Raw genomic sequence first — 19,856 nt, 5'->3', positions numbered from 1 at the left:
CTGCCACTACCATATTATACTGGTGCTCAATTGATTAGGCCCACACGCAATGCCATAACATTGACCTTAAGCCAAACCCAATGAAAGTGGGTGTCCCTCTTCAATGGAGCTGATTGGGTTTTCTCAACTAGGATCGGCAAATGATCATGATTAACTTTGCTAATAAATCAAACTCTCTTTCACTAAACCAAACTTGCCGCAAAGGAAAAAGAACATCAATTGGGAAACCCCAATCATCACGAAGCCCACGTGCTCCAAAAAAACTTGATTATTTTGACTTTAACCAAACCATGTTGCACTCATATCAACATATATGACATAATGTTAAAGTAATCTGATAAGTGATATCGAGATAATTTATCGAGCGTTGTCCACAAAACCAGTCGAGATATGTCTAAGATCAAACACTTGGTAGGCACAAAAAAAACTTATACTAGAGATTCGAATGATTCTCAGAAGACCTTCGTAAATATATTTCCTAAACCGTTCTGGAACTACCGTTGTTCCAATGTACAGTTGCCTCTGACTCTAGACAATAATAATACTAAACACCAACTATTTTTTGTATTCTAATGTCAAAAGTTTCTGACATTGCGTGAAATCAGTATATTATAGACTTGTGTAAATTCGTGTATGGCCTATCATTTTATATAAGAGAAATGAGACGAGTTCGGCGTAGAGTTGAAGTTTTAGCATGTACATATAAGAACATTCTGCATGCTCATTAAGTGCTTTGATTTTCCTTATTATTTAGGCGGAGGAGGTTGGACCTCATTTATATCTTGGCCATAGTGGAAGTTGCACTACCCAACTACCTCTAGTAGTTAGTGATCAATCCATCGATCACTGCAGACCATAAAGGTCATACATATTAACATATTCATTAATATAGGACCAACCACCCTCAGTCAAGCTATAACTTACAGACATAAGTACTCTTGAATTTTTCAGGTCAAGGGTCAAGGGTCCTATTCCAACTACACTAATGTTATCCTCAATTTAGAAATTACCATCTGCGCAATCTATTAGGTATGCAATTTTTATCACAAAAATCACCGGTGTTAATTAGAATAGGGTAAGCATATTTAAACTCTTTATTTCTTCTTTTCCTCACGATGTGGGATAGCCAACAGGTACACTAAGCTCAAGGACCACTAATTGACAGACGTTAAATTTCCTAGTCGTTTGCAGACCATGATTTATGTAGAAGAAGAAGCTGAAGGACCACCAAGTTCGAAAGTCCGTCCTCCCTTACCCGGTTCTTTCCATAATCTATATAATTAATTTAGAGTAGAATGTTGCTTATAAAATAATCCTTATCGTTTAATTATGTAGACTAGATCGATTTGGTACACATTAATCAAATATACACTCCTTTAAATCCATACAAAAAATATATATAATTTGGTATTTTATTTATTTACGCTTTAAATTCTAATAGGGAAGAGAAAGCCCTTTTGGTTTGAAGAAATTCTGAAAATTCAACCTGTCTGCATAGTGAACCTGGACCTGTTGAAACGTTTCTGAGAGGATTTGAAAGCAACAACATGCATCTTAACCACCACAACACATTCTCCTGAAAACGATCCCCAGGTCCCATCCATCGATGGACCTCTAAAACAAGGAATTTGAGGCTCTCAACAATGCCAACAAGAATGCTCTAGCACTCCCTATCTAGGAGGACTTCTAGAAAAAACAAAAAAAAAAAAAAAAGAGAGCAAGGGTCAATGTATCCTAAGTTGGACGAAATCGACTTCGTCTCAAGTGGGATATTGACTTTAACTGACATGTGAGACACTTGTTTATACGTAAAACATGTTTATATGTGAGAAGCATGTGATGCCCTTGTTTAACAACACCTGTTTATATACAAAATACATGTTTAATGACACTTGTTTAATGAAGCAGGAGTTGACTATATTGATTCTCCTTAGCCTTGGCCTCAGTCCAGACCAAAAATTGTTATTAGAGATGTTGTAAACATACAATAATATGGTTTCTCTAGTATACTTTCTAGGAAAATAAAGAACAATTTAACAACAATACATATTGAAGTTCTAGCCCCTTGAAATTCGAAGGTCCATTTAACATTGGCCCATTGGGCAACCACATAGGCTGCATTGCAGATATGGGACTACACATGTTAATTAAAGTTGACTATATTATTTTTTTTTGGAACAAATTCGTGGCACCACTTTTTTTATATAATTTACACGTTTTTATCGGACTCACTTCGTAATGTATTTCAACAATCAGGACTTTGTATCTTTTAGGTTTTCCTCAAAGATCATGTCTATAAAAAATCATCCAAATCTGAAACAATATGACCATTGGATTAAGAGTTTATAGTTTCTTTATAGAACCATATTCGTCTATTTTCTTCACTACAAATGAATGTCTTAATAGTTTTAGATTTAGGTGATTTTTGGTAGATATGATCTTTGATGGAAGACTTAAAAGATAGATAGCTCGGATAGTTGAATACATTATCAATGCACGCTACAAAAACGTGTGTAAAAAATTATGTAAAAAAATTGGCGTCACATATCTGCTTTCATTTTTCTTTGCCTATAATTTATGATCTTGTAGCTTTTGTTTTCTACAAAGCATGCAATTATTTCCCAAAAATTCTTAGCAGATGTGCCCCATATTATATGGCAAAGATTGAAAGTCCAAACATAGGTAGTAGTGTGTATCTTAAGAAGGACCAGCCAGGATTGTACCAAATGCTAGTTATGTATTTATGCTTTTCTTGAAAGATTGAGATGTGGTAGATTCAGTAATGCATGATGTAGGACAACAAGTGTGCTACTTGAAGAACCTAGACTTAAGGAATTTAAAATTATCAATAATAAAATGGAAAGGTGATATTACCTGAGGATTTTTCTTTTATGGTACATTTTTAAGAGGTTAAAAGTGCAAATGATTCGTATATGTAAGTTTTTCGTTTGACCAAAAAAAAAAAAATATATATATTCAAGTGTTTTGACGTAGTTGAAATTAACATATTTCTTACTCTAGCATGTTGAAATTAAGGGAGTGTATAATTTTATGGCTGATAGTACGACAAGTTATTATAATAATATATTTTACTTTCTAATGTATTCTAAAGATTTTAGAGATTCTCGTGTCATTCTATTTTCTTGTAAAACTAGTTTTTTCTTTTCATTGATTTGTGAATCTCAAGCCAATGGAAATAAGGCAACAACTTGAAAAGCTGCTTTGGATTGGGATTTGGAAAAGAGAAGTTTCCACGATCCTTAAAGCAGGTGAGAATCCGGTTTGATAGGAGCTTACCAACATTAAATTGGAATTGTAAAAAACAGACGATCTATTATCCTATTTCCTTGAAAAAGCTTGTTCCTATTATGCTCACGGGCCAGCTGGCCTGCCAGCGGTAATGGGAATTCTCTCATTCCCTAGTCAAAGACTCAGTAGCCTGCGAGACCTACTCCACTAGATCGAGTCAACTTTTATTTTGATAGAATTCCATGCAAAAGAAAAAAAAATACACAACGCTTAAATTTTGTTTTTCTAGGGTCCAATTATTAACTTGATAAATGTGGGGTAGCCAACAGGTACACTAAGCTCAAGGACCACTAATTGACAGACGTTAAATTTCCTAGTCGTTTGCAGACCATGATTTATGTAGAAGAAGAATCTGAAGGACCACCAAGTTCGAAAATTCGTCCCTCCCTCACCTGATTCTTTTCATAATCTATGTAATTAATTTAGAGTAGAATGTTGCTTATAAAATAAGACTAGATCGATTTGTTACACATTAATCAAATATACACTCCTTTAAATCCATACAAAAAATATATATAATTTGGTATTTTATTTATTTACGCTTTAAATTCTAATAGGGAAGAGAAAGCCCTTTTGGTTTGAAGAAATTCTGAAAATTCAACCTGTCTACATAGTGGACCTCTTGAAACGTTTCTGAGAGGATTTGAAGGCAACAACACGCATCTTAACCACCACAACACATTCTCCTGAAAACGATCCCCAGGTCCCATCCATCGATGGACCTCTAAAACAAGGAATTTGAGGCTCTCAACAATGCCAACAAGAATGCTCTGGCACTCCCTATATAGGAGGACTTCTAGAAAAAACAAAAAAAAAAAAATCAAAAAAAAGAAAAAAAGAGCAAGGGTCAATGTATCCTAAGTTGGACGAAATCGACTTCGCCTTGAGTGGGACATTGACTTTAACTTACATGTGAGACGCTTGTTTATACGTAAAACACTTGTTACGTGATATATGTTTATATGTGAAACGCATGTGATGCTTTTATTTAACAACACCTATTTATATACAAGATACCTATTTAATGACACTTGTTTAATGAAACAGGAGTTGACTATATTGATTCTCCTTAGCCTTGGCCTCAGTCCAGACCAAAAATTGTTATTAGAGATGTTGTAAACATACAATAATATGGTTTCTCTAGTATATTTTCAAGGAAAATAAAGAACAATTTAACAACAATACAAATTGAAGTTCTAGTCCCTTGAAATTTGAAGGTCCATTTAACATCGGCCCATTGGGCAACCACATAGGCTGCATTGCAGATATGGGACTACATATATTAATTAAAGTTGACTGTATTATTTCTTTTGGAACAAATTTCATGGCACCACTTTTTTATATATAATTTACACGTTTTTATCGGACTTACTTCGTAATGTATTTCAACAATTGGGACTTTCTATCTTTTAGGTCTTCCTCAAAGATTATGTCTATAAAAAATCACCAAAATCTGAAAAAATATGACCATTGGATTAAGAGTTTATAGTTTCTTTATAGAATCGTATTCGTCCATTTTCTTCACTACAAATGAATGTCTTAATAGTTTTAGATTTAGGTGATTTTTGGTAGACATGATCTTTGATGGAAGACTTAAAATTTAGATAGCTCGGATAGTTGAATACATTATCAATGCACGCTACAAAAACATGTGTCAAAAAATTGGCGTCACAGATCTACTTCCATTTTTCTTTGCCTATAATTTATGATCTTGTAACTTTTGTTTTCTACAAAGCATGCAATTCTCTCCCAAAAAATCTTAGCAGATGTGCCCCATATTATATGGCAAAGATTGAAGGTCCAAACATAGGTAGTAGTGTGTATCTTAAGAAGGACCAGCCAGGATGGTACCAAATGCTAGTTATGTATTTATGATTTTCTTGAAAGATTGAGGTGTGGTAGATTTAGTAATGCATGATGTAGTACAACAAGTGTGCTGCTTGAAGAACCTTGACTTAAGGAATTTAAAATTATCAATAATAAAATGGAAAGGTGATATTACCTGAGGATTTTTCTTTTATGGTACATTTTTATGAGGTTAAAAATGCAAATCATTCGTGTATGTAAGTTTTTCGTTTGACAAAAAAAAATTCGAGTGTTTTGATGTAGTTGAAATTAACATATTTCTTACTCTAGCATGTTGAAATTTATAGAATGTATAATTTTATGGCTGATAGTACGACAAGTTATTATAATAATATATTTTATGTTCTAATATATTCTAAAGATTTTAGGGGGCGTTTGTTTGCCCTCACTAAGTTGGACTGGATTGGACTGGACTAGCTATTAGTCCAATACTGTGTTTGTTCCATGCTGGGACTAACATTAATGAGACTAAAGGGGACTAGCATGGACAAAACCCTTCACTAAGAGGTCTTAGCGAGACCCCCCAATAACCATAGGACTAGCTAAGACTATCCTCTCTTTCTCGTCCTCGTCATGCTCAACGACCACTCCCGACAGACTCCTCGTCATCTCCGGTCACCTAGATCAATCATTTACTTTCTGACTCTCTTTCAGATCCATTTCACAACCAACTTTCATATAAAATATACCAAATTGAAGCTGGGAGTGACAATATTACAATTTTACCTGAATCGAGGCTAAAATGTGGTTGAATGTGGCCGGAAAATGGCCTGGAAGTCTCGGCCTGTTTGGGCTTCTTCAAATCCATGACAGATTCGAGCATTCAAAGCTAAGATCTCGATCCAGGGATGGTGATGAATTTTTTGGCGGTGCTAACTTCATCCAATTTAACGAGGGTTGGCCAGAAAACACATCGGGAAACCTGCAACTCGTCGGGAAAATTGAAGCCGTGAGGTTCCGTTCGAACAACGCATAGCTAGAGAGGGAGGGATGACAGCGAAATAAAGACTGGAATCAATAAGGAGTTTGACCAGGAATGAGAAAGAGACATGAATTGAGAGGTCTAAGAGGAAAAAAAGAGGGAGAGGGTGGGACGATGAGAGATGAGGAAAAGAGTGGGACAGAAATGGTAGGAAAAGATGGAGAAAAAGATAAGATCATAATAAAATATTAATAATTTATATATTAAATAATATAATATTAGAATTTGTTATTATCCAGCTTCTTAGTCCAATACTGCACCAAACGCTTCACTAAGTTAGTCCAGTTTAGTCTAGTCTAAGCCAGTCCAGCTTAGTCCTTGAAGCTAATCCAGTCCGAGATAGTCCGGCGCAACAAACGCCCCCTTAGAGATTCTCGTGTCATTTTATTTCCTTGTAAAACTAGTTTTTTCTTTTCATTGATTTGTGAATCTCAAGCCAATGGAAATAAGGCAACAACTTGAAAAACTGCTTTGAATTGGGATTTGGAAAACAGAAGTTTCCACGATCCTTAAAGCAGGTGAGAATCCGGTTTGATAGCAACTTATCAACTTTGAATTGGAATCATAACAAGCAGACGATCTGTTATCCTATTTCCTTGAAAAATCCGTTCCCATTGCGCTCACGGGTCAGCTGGCCTGCCAGCGGTAATGGGAATTCACTCGTTCCCTAGTCAAAGACTTGGTAGCCTGCGGGACCTACTCCACTATATCGAGTCAACTTTTATTTTGGTAGAACTCCATGCAAAAGAAAAAAAAATACACAACACTTAAATCTTGTTTTTCTAGAATCCAATTATTAACTTGATAAATGTGGCTAACAATTGAATTAAAAAAAAAAAAAACAGTCTCATTTTCTCAACCAAGTTTTGAGTTCCAATTTTATGGACGAAAATAATTTAATAATAAATAAATAAATTGATAATTGTGCACCATATTCTTGCTAGTCTTCTGTCTATTGTAATCAAAAGTTTTTTTAGAAAAATTCCTCCAAAAAAAATCTAAAGAAACTTGAACTAGTCCGGCCCAACTTGTTACCAGGCCAACGCACACAACAACCCGACTCATTTAAGATCCGACCCGACCGTTTCCTTCGTTTCCAAATTCTTAATTGCAGAAATACCCACAATACAAAAGCTTGTACAAAATTCCCAGTACGCGCCTCGTCCCTCTACTCCGTCATCTCCAACTCCCACCGAAACCCTAATTCTATTCGCAGCTCCAGATGGCGGTGGTCGCCGAGAGCTCTTCGGCTTCGCCCAACCCACCGGAAGACAAGCCGGTGATCGTTAGGGTTAAACGCAAGGCATTGCAGTTCTCACTTGACGCTTTCTGTGAGTGTCGCTTAGTTTGTATCCATTTTTCTTTTTTTATCTTGTTTGGTTGCCGGGAAACTGTAGGAAAGTGGAAAATAAACTTGCTTGAACTTGCAAAGTGTGAAAAAATTGGAAATTTGTGACGAATTTCGGAACATTGTGCAATGTAGGGCTGGAAATCAATGAGAGGCCGGTGAAGCGTCCGTTGGTGGATTTTGAGAAGCTTTCAATGTTGGATTCAGCTGGAAAGGGTAACGAATGGTGCTCGTATTTGTCAAGCATTGTTGTTTTTATATATGCGCGTGTTTGTGTGAACTGTAATTACTAAAATTACTAATATTTGGACTAAAACAAAGTTATCCAACTGTTTTCGTTCACTTTGATGTAAGCGTTTTGTTAAAAAATTGTACACTAAATAGTTGCGATCTTCGTTATACCCAACAAAGAAATTCCTTTATGAGTTGTTGGATATGTTGTTAATGGAGTTATTGATTAACAAATTACTGAGTATGCTGAATATGATCAAGTTGTTTTTTTTTTTTTATGTTCCGTTGATTAGCAATTGACAAGGTTACGTTTTTTTTCTTTCAGTTTTTCGTTGTCTCTGTTGAATTAGAATAGGGTTGTGTGCTTTTGCAGATTTCATTAGAAGATGGAAATTTTTAAAACTCTGACAAAACGTGGTGCTAATTTCTTATATTTTTAATGCAGCAGAACTGAAAACCAAGAAGCTTTTGGTACAGCATGTAGAGACAGTAAGCAGCTTTGACACGAGTATTGATGTTGTGAAATCATTTCTGGTGAGCAGGGCTGCCCATCTCTTAATTTGTTCAATAACTATTCTTGTTTTGTAAACTATTTATATAAGCATGTGTTCGGGAATGCCATGTAACTCAGCTTATTGTTTTAAGGCTTTGTGACCCCTCCACCCCTTCCCCCGTCCCCCCTCCTCTCCACAATCTCCCTTCTCTCTCTATCTCAATCAGCAAGTTCATTATTCCCATTGCAAGATTCTGTGTGTGATTCCCATGTCATCTACTACTAAGAGGTTGGTGAAAATGTCTCACTGTTTCTTTTAGGACCCTAATACTGGTGATGTGCGTGATCGTAAAACAAAGATTGGAGAACGTAAATATGCTTTGAGAAAGGAGAATGTAAGCTATCTGTCTCCTCCTCTTGGTCTTACGCACTTTATTACATTTTTACTTTCTAATGTACTGGCCCTAAGATTACTTGAACTTATTCTTTCATTCCCATTGTAATAGCAGAAACAAGATCTGATTTTGTCTAAAGCCAGACAGAGGAAGGAGGTACGTGATATGGTATAAGTTAATTGTATTGTTAGTCCATCACGTAGAGGATTTGTTATACCTAGTGTTTCCATTAATATGATTTGTTCTTTCATGTCTTAGAGAGATAACGATGCACTAAATTTTCATATAATGAGCTTATTTATTCAGTTGCCCCATTCATACTTTTTTTTTTTTATTGTTTATTGTCCATTGTTCTCATTTCAATCTTTTTCTTGTGATAATAACCATTGTAAGACAATGAGTTCTAATGTGCTTCAAATTAGGATCAGGCAACTTTAAACTATGCTAGTTTCTGTCAAGTTTTTTATCATTTGTATAGGCCACAATCTTGGATTTTTTTTTGTTTTTTTTTAAGATTAAAAATTGTGTTTGTAAAGGATTATTTATGATAGATTGAAAATAAGAACTAATAACCACATATGGCTTATTGATGCCATTTTATTATGGTCCAAGTTTTAATTAATAGATAATCACGTAATACCAGATTGGTACACTTGTAATCCCAAACTAAGTTTTCCAGAGTGGACAAATTTTTTCCTTCATTTCTTTTTGTTTGGGTTTTTTGTTGTTTAAAGTAGCTATATGCTTGATGATGATGATATAAAAATGATCCTCCAGTGTCAAACTGAGTATTCTAATAAGGAGGGGAAGTGGGTGGAATCTGGGATAGAGTCAGATTCTTGCTTCTCTCCAGACTTCGCTGTCAAAACATTTCAAGAACATTCCTTTAGTGTGTTTTTACTTGATTGGTGACAGCTTTCTAGGATGCTGTTCTGTCTGTTGGTTTGGGTTTATTCATTGAGTTTTTGTGTTTCTTCTGATATTTTAGGTGTTTTATGAACTACTTGTCTGTCCATGCTTCTTGTATTCTTTGTCTGTTTCTCATAATAAATCTGGCGTTCTTTTATGAAAAGTTGTGTGCTTGGAAATTTGTTCTGCAATATTTTCTTGGCCACTATCTCATTTTGAGTCCTTTCTAATAGGTTGTAGCAAAAAATGCACGTTTTGAACAAATATGGAGGAGCAGAAGAGGAAACAAAGAAACATCACATGAGAATTTACATGAAATGTGTCATTTCTATGATATTATACGTGTTGACGTTGCAGAAAAACCTAAGGAGTAAGTTATCTTTCTTTAGTCATGGAATTCTCTTGCCCTTTTGTACTTGAGTCTAGTTGAAAATGACACCCCCTATGATGGTAAATTTGTAATACAGTGAGATATCTTTGGAGGATCAGAAGCTTTTGAACAGTTACTTGCCTCTGCTGAGAGAGTTCATCCCATTTGCTGCTTCTGAGATCGAATCAGATTTATACGCTAACAGTTCCAAACAAGGTTGGTTTTACATTTAAATGGATTGCAACGTGTCAGTAGGTGCTGCCACCCATTTAATAGTGACATTAATTGGACCCAAGGTAGAAGAATTGGATACTTTATAGCATTTTGTCCTTGGTCCACAGTCCGCAGTCAGCACTCGTAATTGCTTCTTGTAGAGTTGAATATTGATTTCGGCCCTTATATGAATACTAGTGGTGACCCGTAACTCATTATTTTCTTGTTACGGTATGATGATTTCTCTTATATGTTTGTAGATTCGGAAGATGAGTATGTGTATGACTTATATGCTGTGAAGGAGGAAAGTGATATGGCTATTGAAGAAACTTCAAACCCATTCCCCTTGTAAGTATCTTGTGTACTATACTTGTTAAGCTTCCGCCTTAATCTCTTGCTAAACTGATCATAATCACTTCGGTACAGGGTCCAAGTTGATGACGAGGATTTCTATGATGGGCCTGATGAGTCTGAATATGAATCTGATGATTCAAATGGTAATCTTAAACAGTCTTTCATTTATCCTTTTTCTAGAAGTTCTCCTTATTCTTGCTCTAACTGATTGGTGATTTTCAGCTGAAAACAACCCGCTAAATGATTATCCGGATGAGATATCTGAAGAAGAAGAAGAGGAATCAGCGAACGAAGACTCCGATGATGAATCAGAAGAAAATGAAAGTTCCAGCGACAAATCATCAGAACCTGAGGGTTTAGATGAAAATGACTTTTTTGAAGATTATGTATACGATGAAAACAACGACGGCCATGACTTTGATTACCATGTTGATCCAAGTGATGAAGGTGAAGACCAGAATACGGTCTTATAGGTGAAACTTTGGCATTCATGTATCTACTTTCTTCTTCGAACGAGGATTTGGTTACCAAGATCCTTTTACGTTGCGGTAATTTCTCCTGGACAAGTAAACCAATGTCGGAAGTTAATGATGGATTAGTGGTTAGATGTGTGAATATGAAGCCCTTTTGTACAGCCTAATAGTGATGGATCTATTAGTATGGCCATTGAAATCTTTCCTCTGTTATGTTATTGCAAGTCCATCGTTCCATTGTTTTGCCAGTGAGAGGATGTGAGATTTATGGACCAAATTATGGACGAGAGATTTTACTGTGTTACTGTATACTCGATTTATGCATCTGTCGGCATGTGAGTTGAAAATCTAAAAATGCTTTGATTAAGTTGAAATGAAGTTTATTTTATCAAGAAATTTGCATGATTACTTAGCCGCGATTGAAGATAAAATGAGAGAATCGGATAAGATGGTTTGGACATGTGAATTGAAAATTTACATATGCTTTGGTTAGAAGATGCGATTACAAAACGGAAGCGCATGGCTAAAGAAGTAAAGGAAGACTCAGGTAGATTTTGAAAGAGACTATAAGAAAGAATATGAAATACTTAGAGCTAACGGAAGATTTAAGACAAAATCTAACTCTATGACATTTTAGGATTTATAAACTGTTGACACATGATGACTTAAGGCTTGGTTGTTGTATATTTTTTATATACATCAAGTCATGGTAAACCACCATTGCAAAGACCATTTGATACGTTGAAACTTACCAACAACGGGATGCGAAAAAAAACCATCTAGAACGGGATGTCAGGGGTCCTGTTACATGGAGAAATTCTTAAGAAAAAGTCTTGCACCTGTCACTCATCCACCCAAAAAACAAACAGAAAAGTCTATCTTCAACGGATACTTACGCGAGGGGCCGTACTCAAGAATTTTTCCGTTTCCAAAGTCATCCCTAAAGACAAGTTGTCTGTTCTTTCACTTCCGATGTCTTCTCGTGTTTTTTTGTTTTATATGGTTACAGTTAAATCACGTTAATATTTTATATTATTTTTTTAGAGATAATAAGATAAAAATAAAGAGTAATATAAAATGTTTACCTAACTTAACTATGATTACACAAACAAAAAAACACTGAAGGGCAGACAATCTTTGTCCATTCCTAAAACCTGTTCTTTTCTGCGTCACCAGCTTTTTTGACCTTTTGGTGTTTAAAAAAGTTCAAAATGCCGGCTGAAGAACCGGTCTCTCTTCACACTAAATAAAAAAAGAGTTATAATGAAAAGTTTTCGATACTATTTATTTTAATAAAAAATTATATTTTTACATAAAAAAAAATTAATTTTGATGCTAATTACTTTACTTTTTATTTTGTTATTTTTCCTTAAAACTCAAAATTTTCTACCTTTTTTTCGCTTTCTGTAAATCAACCCAACCCGGTTTCCAGAATTCCCAAAAATCAATTGAATTCAAATGAATCCCTTGCTTCTGTAAAATGGCTGACATCGTTCCGGAGTCAGTCCCTGTTCATCCCACGAGCTCACAAATCCCGGTCGATCTCTTTGTCTCCAAGAAACATCCCGGCCTTCCACGTGGCGAATTGGGTTTCCTCGATTCCTCCGGCGACACCGTTTACAAAGTCACCCATCAATCTCTGAAGACTTCTTCTCACAAGCACGTGCTGCTTGACGCCGCCGGAAATCCTCTGTTTTCTTTGCGCCGTAAAGATGTATGTCGCCTCTCCGGCCCCTGTTTGTTTCCCTAGAAAATAATTTTTCCCGGAAAAACTTCTTTTTGATTTTCTCTTTTGGGTTCTGATTCTTTTTCTGGGATTTGTAGCATGGAAGCTGGGAAGGATACAAAGGGGGAGATAGTGAGGAGAAAGACTTGAAATTTAGAGTGAAAAGGACAAAAAATAAGCTCACCAGAACTGAGTTGGAAGTGTTTCTTGTTGGTGAGAACTCAGCAGATTCAGCCTGCGATTTCAAAGTGAAGGGCTTTCCTTTCCAGAAATCTTGCACCATCTACAGAGGCAATGAGATAGTTGCTCAGGTATGATTTGCTTTTATGTTGTGTGGATTTTGAATTCATTGCTAGTGTTGAAATTTGTGTGTTTAGAATGGCCAAAAGTCCTTATGGGTAGCCAAAATTGCTTCCTGTAAAAGCGCTTATGAGCGAAATGGTTTCTTGTGAAGCATTTTCAAAAGGGCCATAGCAAACCAGGGATTGTTTTATTTGACAAAGTTCAGTTAAGTTAAGCAGTTGTATGAGTTGCTTGCATATGATTATTGGGAGGAGGGAATTTGATTGCAAAACTTGATAAACCTTCTATTTCTGTGATTCTAAGTCCTAACCAAAAATACGTTTTTGAAGACTGTTGCCTTAAAGTTTATTGAGAAATATACGCAAATGGAACTAGTTACAAACTTTTAAGCGAAAATGGAACCTGGGGAGGGAGCACTCAACTGCGATTATATACAGTTTATGGGCTTATTGTAGAATGAAAGTTCAATCTCAGGACGGTTATATACAAGCCTTTCACATGTACTTTACCTCCAGTTCTATCTGTGTGTTATTGGAATTTGTAACTGGTTCCATTTGTATGTTTCTAAATTTTGAGTAGCACAGCTATTGGCCGTATAGAAAGAGTGTTGTTGTCTACATTTCGGTGTGGTAGTGTCATCATATAGAAATGGGGAAGTTGAGTAATGGGATCATTGCTACGGTTGAGTACTTGGAAAGTTGATTTATCAATGCAGTCTATCCTCGGATCTGCATCTTTCTTTTGAATTTAAATGCTTTTGCATAGCATGGTGATATGAACAAGTTCTGAGATCTCAGCAACAAATGTGTGGTTCTGTGTATGAAGATTTGAGCAACGTCTTTTGTTACTTGACCATCATACAAGAGCATTGTTGTAACTTGTTCATGAATGGTCGTGTGTAATTATCTGATTCGCAAATAGCATTTACAACGGAAGTTCCTAGATTATATCGTTTTTGAACTTTGCAATTTTGCGACCTAGTAGTGCAATAATTGAATCTTAGAAGTTTGTTTAAGGTGCTGTTTCTTGGTTATGAGATATAGTCTGAATTCTTTCGTTATGTCTTATTGCAGACGAGTCTTATGTACAAATTGCACCAGCTTATGCCAAAGAGAGGAAAATTTCGACTAACTATATTTCCTGGACCTGTGGCTCATGCTTTGATAGCGGCCTTGATTGTAATATTTCTTGATTGATCACGGATTATAGAAGAACTGGCATCAAACAGTTTCAAAATTATCAACGCAGCAGTGCTACAATACAACCTAACAGGGGCAGAACCAACGAGATGCAAAGACATGAAGTAGTTAAGGCCCTCGATGCGTATAAACAGACTGGTTGGTCTGTAGGTTATGAGCTCTGCAACCATTTTTCCCGTTCACGAGTTAGATTATATTTCGTTGTCAGCTGTTAGGCGCAATATGGTGTACTTCAGCATCACTTGTTAAAGATCAATGATCAAGTTGTTTAGGTTTTCGCTTTTCTTTCAAAGAACTGTGGTCTTCATTTGCAAAGGGTTGAAACTGGCTCGGATTTTCCATTTACTTGTCTGAGTTATGAACTTATATGTTTCAAGTTGAGTAGCGTAGCAGCTGCAATCACAAGCCAAAATGGACGTAAAATATCGCATTGAGCTGTGACCTGGAAAAAGTGGTAACAAGTTAAGGAAGAGGAAGAACGAATAAGCCAATAAATAAGGTTATTGACTAGCTCTTGGTTTAATGATACTTCTTTTTTTTCGGAAGATTTCTCAGATTTGAATGTCCTCTCAATAATAAAAAAACAAGTCGATAAAGAAGGTTTCTTTCACAACAGTAATTTATTTTTCGAACCCTAAACCCTTAAGAATTTGGGTCCCCCAAAAACCAGTTGCTAGAATTGAGCGCGAACTTGGCGTAAAGAAAATGTTGCACGAACTGAAAGGGGTATTTTTGACAGTTAGACAATTAAACTGTGACAAATACATAAACAGTTTATTTAGTTAACCGTGTATAATATTTCAAACCGCCTAAACGACTATTTTTAATTAATTTTTTTGTAAAAATAACGTTTAAAAAGTAATTTATAATAATCTGCAGTAAAAATATACGTGAACTGGCCCCGAAGAATTTTGAGTACAGTTGTGAGCATTCGATTGTACTAACTGCAATGTGTTGCTGGTATAAGTGTCGGTGTTTGGCTTTTGATTGTGATCAGTTGCTGACTTGTAAACTTTGGTTCGGAGAATGTGAATTCTACGTACTGAGCGCCCTTCATGCCGAGTGGAGCCGAGTTCTGAATTTTTGATTGCTACGTCTTTGTTGTGTAATCAGGATCTTGGTTTTTGTCTAACCCGATAGGTGGCTTCTGAGATTGCACATGCTTATGGATTTGTAAATAAGAGGTCTCAGATTCGATTCTCGTCAAAGGCGAATTTGAACCGCATTATTACTAGTTTATTGTGAGGCTAAACTCATTCTCTCTCCGTTAGTGTAGATAATATTGTTTGTTCAAAGAAAAATAAAATTACGAATTGTGACCCGAATCTTGCTTCCCCTAAGATGTAAGAGCAGTGTACAAAGGTTTGCAAATTCAAAGTAATTAATGAGCTACTTTGGATGCTATCCCTAGCTACTTCCAAACTCGCAATTTTCCCAATTGAAATTGCCAATATTGCTCAAAAGAGGTATTTTTATGTCCAGTTGGAGCAAACACACTCGTCATCTGATTGTGAACCGATCAATTTATTAAGACGAGTAGGAATGTCTTCTGTCTACACACCGAGAAAGGTTACTAGTTTCTCAAATACATCTGAAAATGCAATGAAATGAATAGAGTTGAGTTCAACATCGAAACTACAAAATGTGAACTGATCTACATATGATACAACGTCTTCAGACACTTCTCCGATCACGCGAGAAGTTCAATGATCACGAGTACAAACTCGATCGAAAACATATTATGATTGAATAAGATCAAAATCCAAGGGGCCGTGAGGCGAAAAAAGCAGCTCTGCCAGTTTGTGTCTTCTGTAACTGCTGTGATACAAAAATCATATTCGCTTGTCACCTTACCGAAGGAACAACCATTTCCCCGCTTCAAAGGAACTAACTATCTGCCCGCATCAAAGGAAGTAGCCATCTCATTTCTGCTCCATTTCCGTTCGACAAGTAGTATACTTTCTTCCAGTTTTCCTCTGTGAATGCTTCACGGCGAATAAGCCGCTGTCTGCCATAGAAAACAGTAGGGAAGGCTGAGAATGTGAAATGTTTGCAGGCCAAAGGCATCACGAAAGCTTTAGACATGAAAGGATGCCCCCAACAAGTTTAAGCATCTAAAAAAACACTGACCCAAAGACTCTAATGCATTACCATTATGGGGCAACAAACCATGTCTTACACCATTAAAATTTTTTGTCTTTCACTAATTTTGACCGACATTTGCTTGACCCGAGGTAAAACAAATTAAACCGGAGTATATAAGCAGTCTAACATACAATCATGCAATAGATATGCGATCAGCAAGACTATCGCATGGCAAGCATTAACTAGCATACCTAAGGTAGTAATGACAAACAGCGGCTGCTTCATCTAAAGTGTAGCGGGATAGGTTGACGCGAGCATCTACGGGCACATCTGGCAAGTCTTGACGAAGCTTTCCTACCGCCGTTGAATGTGAAAACGCGCCAACCATCATGTCATCATTTCGCATAGATCTAAAAGCCTTCACCTGGAAGAATTTTACCACGTATGTGCACATCAGTTTCCGATATACAACATATTGCAGACAAACCACAACTTACTACCAACTAGTACACCCAAACTTGATTGCATAAGTGAAATAATCAAATAAGAACCACATCTGAAGGACAACAAGATTATTTGAAGCTGTAATACAAAACCTAGAAAAACATAGATGAATGGACATTCTGATGGTCCATACAGATTAAGATTACAATTTACAAGTATACACCAGCACAACGTTATTTCAACCAAACATAGGGGACCTACCGTTGCGAGTTCTTTAGCATGTATTGGTCGAGTAGAACGAACAGTTACTGGCTCTTCATACTCACTGAACGTAAACCAGTTATTATACTGCAGAAAATGAGCACAAAAATATAGCAAAAGTTTACAACACAGCTCCGGAAACAAAATTCATCCAATAAATTAAAATATCAATTATCTAGTGATTGGTCGCACCTGATCAATTGCAATAAGCACGGGGATATTTTTCACAAGAGATAATTCCTTCCTCAATCGAACTACTACTCCAACAGCTGCATGAGTGTGCCTGATTCCTGAGTTAACTAGGTCATATAGAGTTGAACCTTCAGGCATTGCCATGGAATCAGTTCCATCTCTCATCCATCCAACACCAGCACCCTCTCCCAAAGGAATAGGATCAAGTATTTGGCACAGCAATTGTTTTAAATGGGATTCGTTAAACTTCAGGAAATCCTGGAATAAAATGACACATTAGATGAACATAAAGCCATGGAGATGATCAAAAGCTGAAATCCAAGAACTGCATAATGAACAGAGAACCATCACTTACGTCACATTAATTCAAAATTTCAAACATAAACCATTATAATCATTGCTTTTAGGAATGATCACTGATACAGATAAGGTTTATGCACTATTTTCAATTGTCAAAGATTAATCCCTTCAAAGGTAAACCTACATAGATTACCGATCCTCTATCAGTTAATAGCATGTTAATTAAAGAAAATAAAAAAGCTCCACAATCTTACCTTCAGAATATTTTCAGCCTGAACAGGTGTGTCCCAAAGACCTGTTTGTGGGTTTTTATAGAAAAAGCCTCCATGAGTCCATTCCCTGCCTCTCGGGACGTATAAAACCAACCAGCCTTCCTCACGAGCCCATTGAACTAACATTGCAAGAGTAATACTCTTTCCACAGCTTACGGGACCGTCCAAGACAATCTGCTTTTGAGCTTTTGTACCTGAACAGGCACACATGGATAAGGCCATCTTACATGTGACCCATCATTCGACATGTACACGAAACTAAATATGCATTACAGCATCGATTGTCTACAAAGGGATATAAGAATATACAAAAAGCATAACGAGGCCTTATCAGATTAAGAAATCAAAAGAATTTATACAATTTTCTAGCTTCCTAGTCTTCAAATCCAGTGATTAACAATTTTCTAGCATAATGACCCCTCGGAAATCTTGGTTATCAAAACCGGAACTTTAAAGTCGAGTTAGATCATAGTGTGCTACAACCAACGATGATCATTTTCAACTGTGCCGAATGACAACATTCGTCCCAAACTTCACCAGCTCTAAACAAGCAAAGCATCAATCAAATGAAAACCAATGGAACACAAAGCACACACCTTTGCTGCTAGCCGAGTCCAATGGCGGGTCCACAATCCTTCGAAAATTGTCACGAAGATCGAGAAAGCTCTGGCGGACGAGCACCGCGCTCTGCATTGCATCCTCGAACTCCTTCACCATCCCCAATGGCAGCCCCTCGGGCAAAACATTGTTCAATTCCTCCATCCTTCAAATAAAAAAAATATCATATCCCAATAAATACATACATACACACACAGATACAAAACTACATCGGTTTCGTTACGGATTTCGATCAGGGTTTAGGGTTTTACTTGAGCTTGTAGTAGGAGCAGGTGTCCTTGCGGCTGAGCTGAGAGAGTGTCGGAGTGGAAGTGAACAGAGGACGGCCGTTGGGTCCCACATCAAGCGACGGGTCCCTCTCGTCCGCTTGGAGCTGGCGTGCGCGGGAATTTCGACCGGAGAGGGCCGCGTCGGTCTCCGATACGTCGTCGCCGGCGGTAGCTGAGGGGTCGTTTTTGGATTTGCCCGTCTTCTTCGCCTTCTTGGCCATGGTATCCTTGGACGTCGAGTAGCTCATTGTCGCCGTCAGCCTCCAAGGGTCGGGTCTTGGACCGCCCGACCCGGCTGCCCGTCGGAGAATGGTCAGAAACATTTCGCTTTTCTGAAAGGTTTTGCGAGGTTTATGGGAGGAGGAGACGGCGTAACTTTGTAGCTACTGAGAAATTGGCTCAACCAGGTGGTGGGTAAAATTGTAATTTTATTGATAATTGGGCCTAAATCTGTTTGGTTTCAAAAATGAGCCTGATAGTCGGATTTTGGGCCGAATTTTTTTGGTTCTGCTGGGTTTCATTTCTTCCGAATCTGTGGGTTTGGGAGTATAGACCCACCAAAGCAGAAGAAAAATGCCTAAGCCATGGCGGTGAATGATAATATTGAACACAAAATGAAATGGATAGAAGTGAAAGACTCTAATTAGCAAGACAATCCACCATTGCCAACACTTTAGTACAGGAGAAACTTTCTTGCACCCAATGCACAATCTTGACAACATCACTCGTGTAATAACGCTTCCTGCATGTTCAAAAAGTGAATTAATAGTTCAACAAACGCTTGTTACGTAGTGAATTGATGACAACTGAAAATTTCTCTTTTAATAGAGATAAATCTGCTATTGTATGGTGATCAATTTGTGTCAACAAATACGTCAATTTTTCATTTTTCAATAGCATTATTTCCATGCACGATGAAAATAGAGAATAAAAAAAAAGTAAAGAGACTTCGAGTGATTGATAATTAGGTATAGTAAGATTAATGGTAATAGTGGTGTTTGTCGTATGGACAATAAGAGAGTTAATGGGATCAGAGTGGATCCAACTCAGAAATCAAGATGATTAGTGTTAAAAATAATTGAAGTATAAGGGTAATGTTAGACTAAAAACTTAGATTTACCTAACATTATTCTTACAAATATATATATATATATATATATATATATATATATATATATATATTAATCTCCACAATGCTTGGTTCATAGTGTAAAAAGGAGATTTGTGGAACACGTGTACGATCG

The 19,856-nt window shown here is 36.7% G+C and overlaps 3 protein-coding genes across 10 annotated transcripts; 2 read left to right on the top strand and 1 right to left on the bottom strand.

Annotated features, from left to right (window-relative positions):
• The first annotated feature begins 7,279 nt into the window (after nucleotides 1-7,279).
• LOC137743562 (RNA-directed DNA methylation 4) lies at nucleotides 7,280-11,339 on the top strand. Of its 8 annotated transcripts, none has more exons than XM_088678875.1 (10): nucleotides 7,280-7,488; nucleotides 7,641-7,721; nucleotides 8,185-8,270; nucleotides 8,550-8,624; nucleotides 8,739-8,780; nucleotides 9,767-9,903; nucleotides 10,001-10,119; nucleotides 10,377-10,464; nucleotides 10,543-10,613; nucleotides 10,693-11,339. In XM_088678875.1, exons 1-10 carry the CDS (start codon nucleotides 7,380-7,382, stop codon nucleotides 10,941-10,943), a joined length of 1,059 nt encoding a protein of 352 aa, XP_088535001.1. In that variant the 5' UTR covers nucleotides 7,280-7,379; the 3' UTR covers nucleotides 10,944-11,339. The 8 variants fall into 8 exon arrangements, with proteins under 8 accessions (XP_088535001.1, XP_088535000.1, XP_068339582.2 ...); XM_088678874.1 differs by having other exon boundaries at nucleotides 8,739-8,792; XM_068483481.2 differs by having other exon boundaries at nucleotides 8,736-8,780.
• Nucleotides 11,340-12,341: 1,002 nt separating this feature from the next.
• On the top strand, nucleotides 12,342-14,552 carry LOC137743717 (protein LURP-one-related 7). Its single transcript, XM_068483662.2, has 3 exons — nucleotides 12,342-12,657; nucleotides 12,768-12,980; nucleotides 14,046-14,552. Exons 1-3 carry the CDS (start codon nucleotides 12,424-12,426, stop codon nucleotides 14,166-14,168), a joined length of 570 nt encoding a protein of 189 aa, XP_068339763.2. The 5' UTR covers nucleotides 12,342-12,423; the 3' UTR covers nucleotides 14,169-14,552.
• A 1,124-nt stretch (nucleotides 14,553-15,676) lies between these two features.
• Nucleotides 15,677-19,181, bottom strand: LOC137743515 (uncharacterized). The gene is made up of 7 exons (XM_068483424.2): nucleotides 18,595-19,181; nucleotides 18,322-18,488; nucleotides 17,708-17,919; nucleotides 17,154-17,411; nucleotides 16,962-17,048; nucleotides 16,508-16,680; nucleotides 15,677-16,179 (listed from the first exon to the last, which is right to left on the bottom strand). The coding sequence occupies exons 1-7, from the start codon at nucleotides 18,933-18,935 to the stop codon at nucleotides 16,059-16,061; spliced, it is 1,359 nt and encodes a 452-aa protein (XP_068339525.2). The 5' UTR covers nucleotides 18,936-19,181; the 3' UTR covers nucleotides 15,677-16,058.
• Between the last annotated feature and the right edge of the window lie 675 nt (nucleotides 19,182-19,856).

Source organism: Pyrus communis, chromosome 11 (genome assembly GCF_041283825.1).
Source record: "Pyrus communis isolate YQ-2024b chromosome 11, ASM4128382v1, whole genome shotgun sequence".
NCBI classification, from domain to species: domain Eukaryota; kingdom Viridiplantae; phylum Streptophyta; class Magnoliopsida; order Rosales; family Rosaceae; genus Pyrus; species Pyrus communis.
This window is presented reverse-complemented; position numbering and strand designations above follow the sequence as displayed.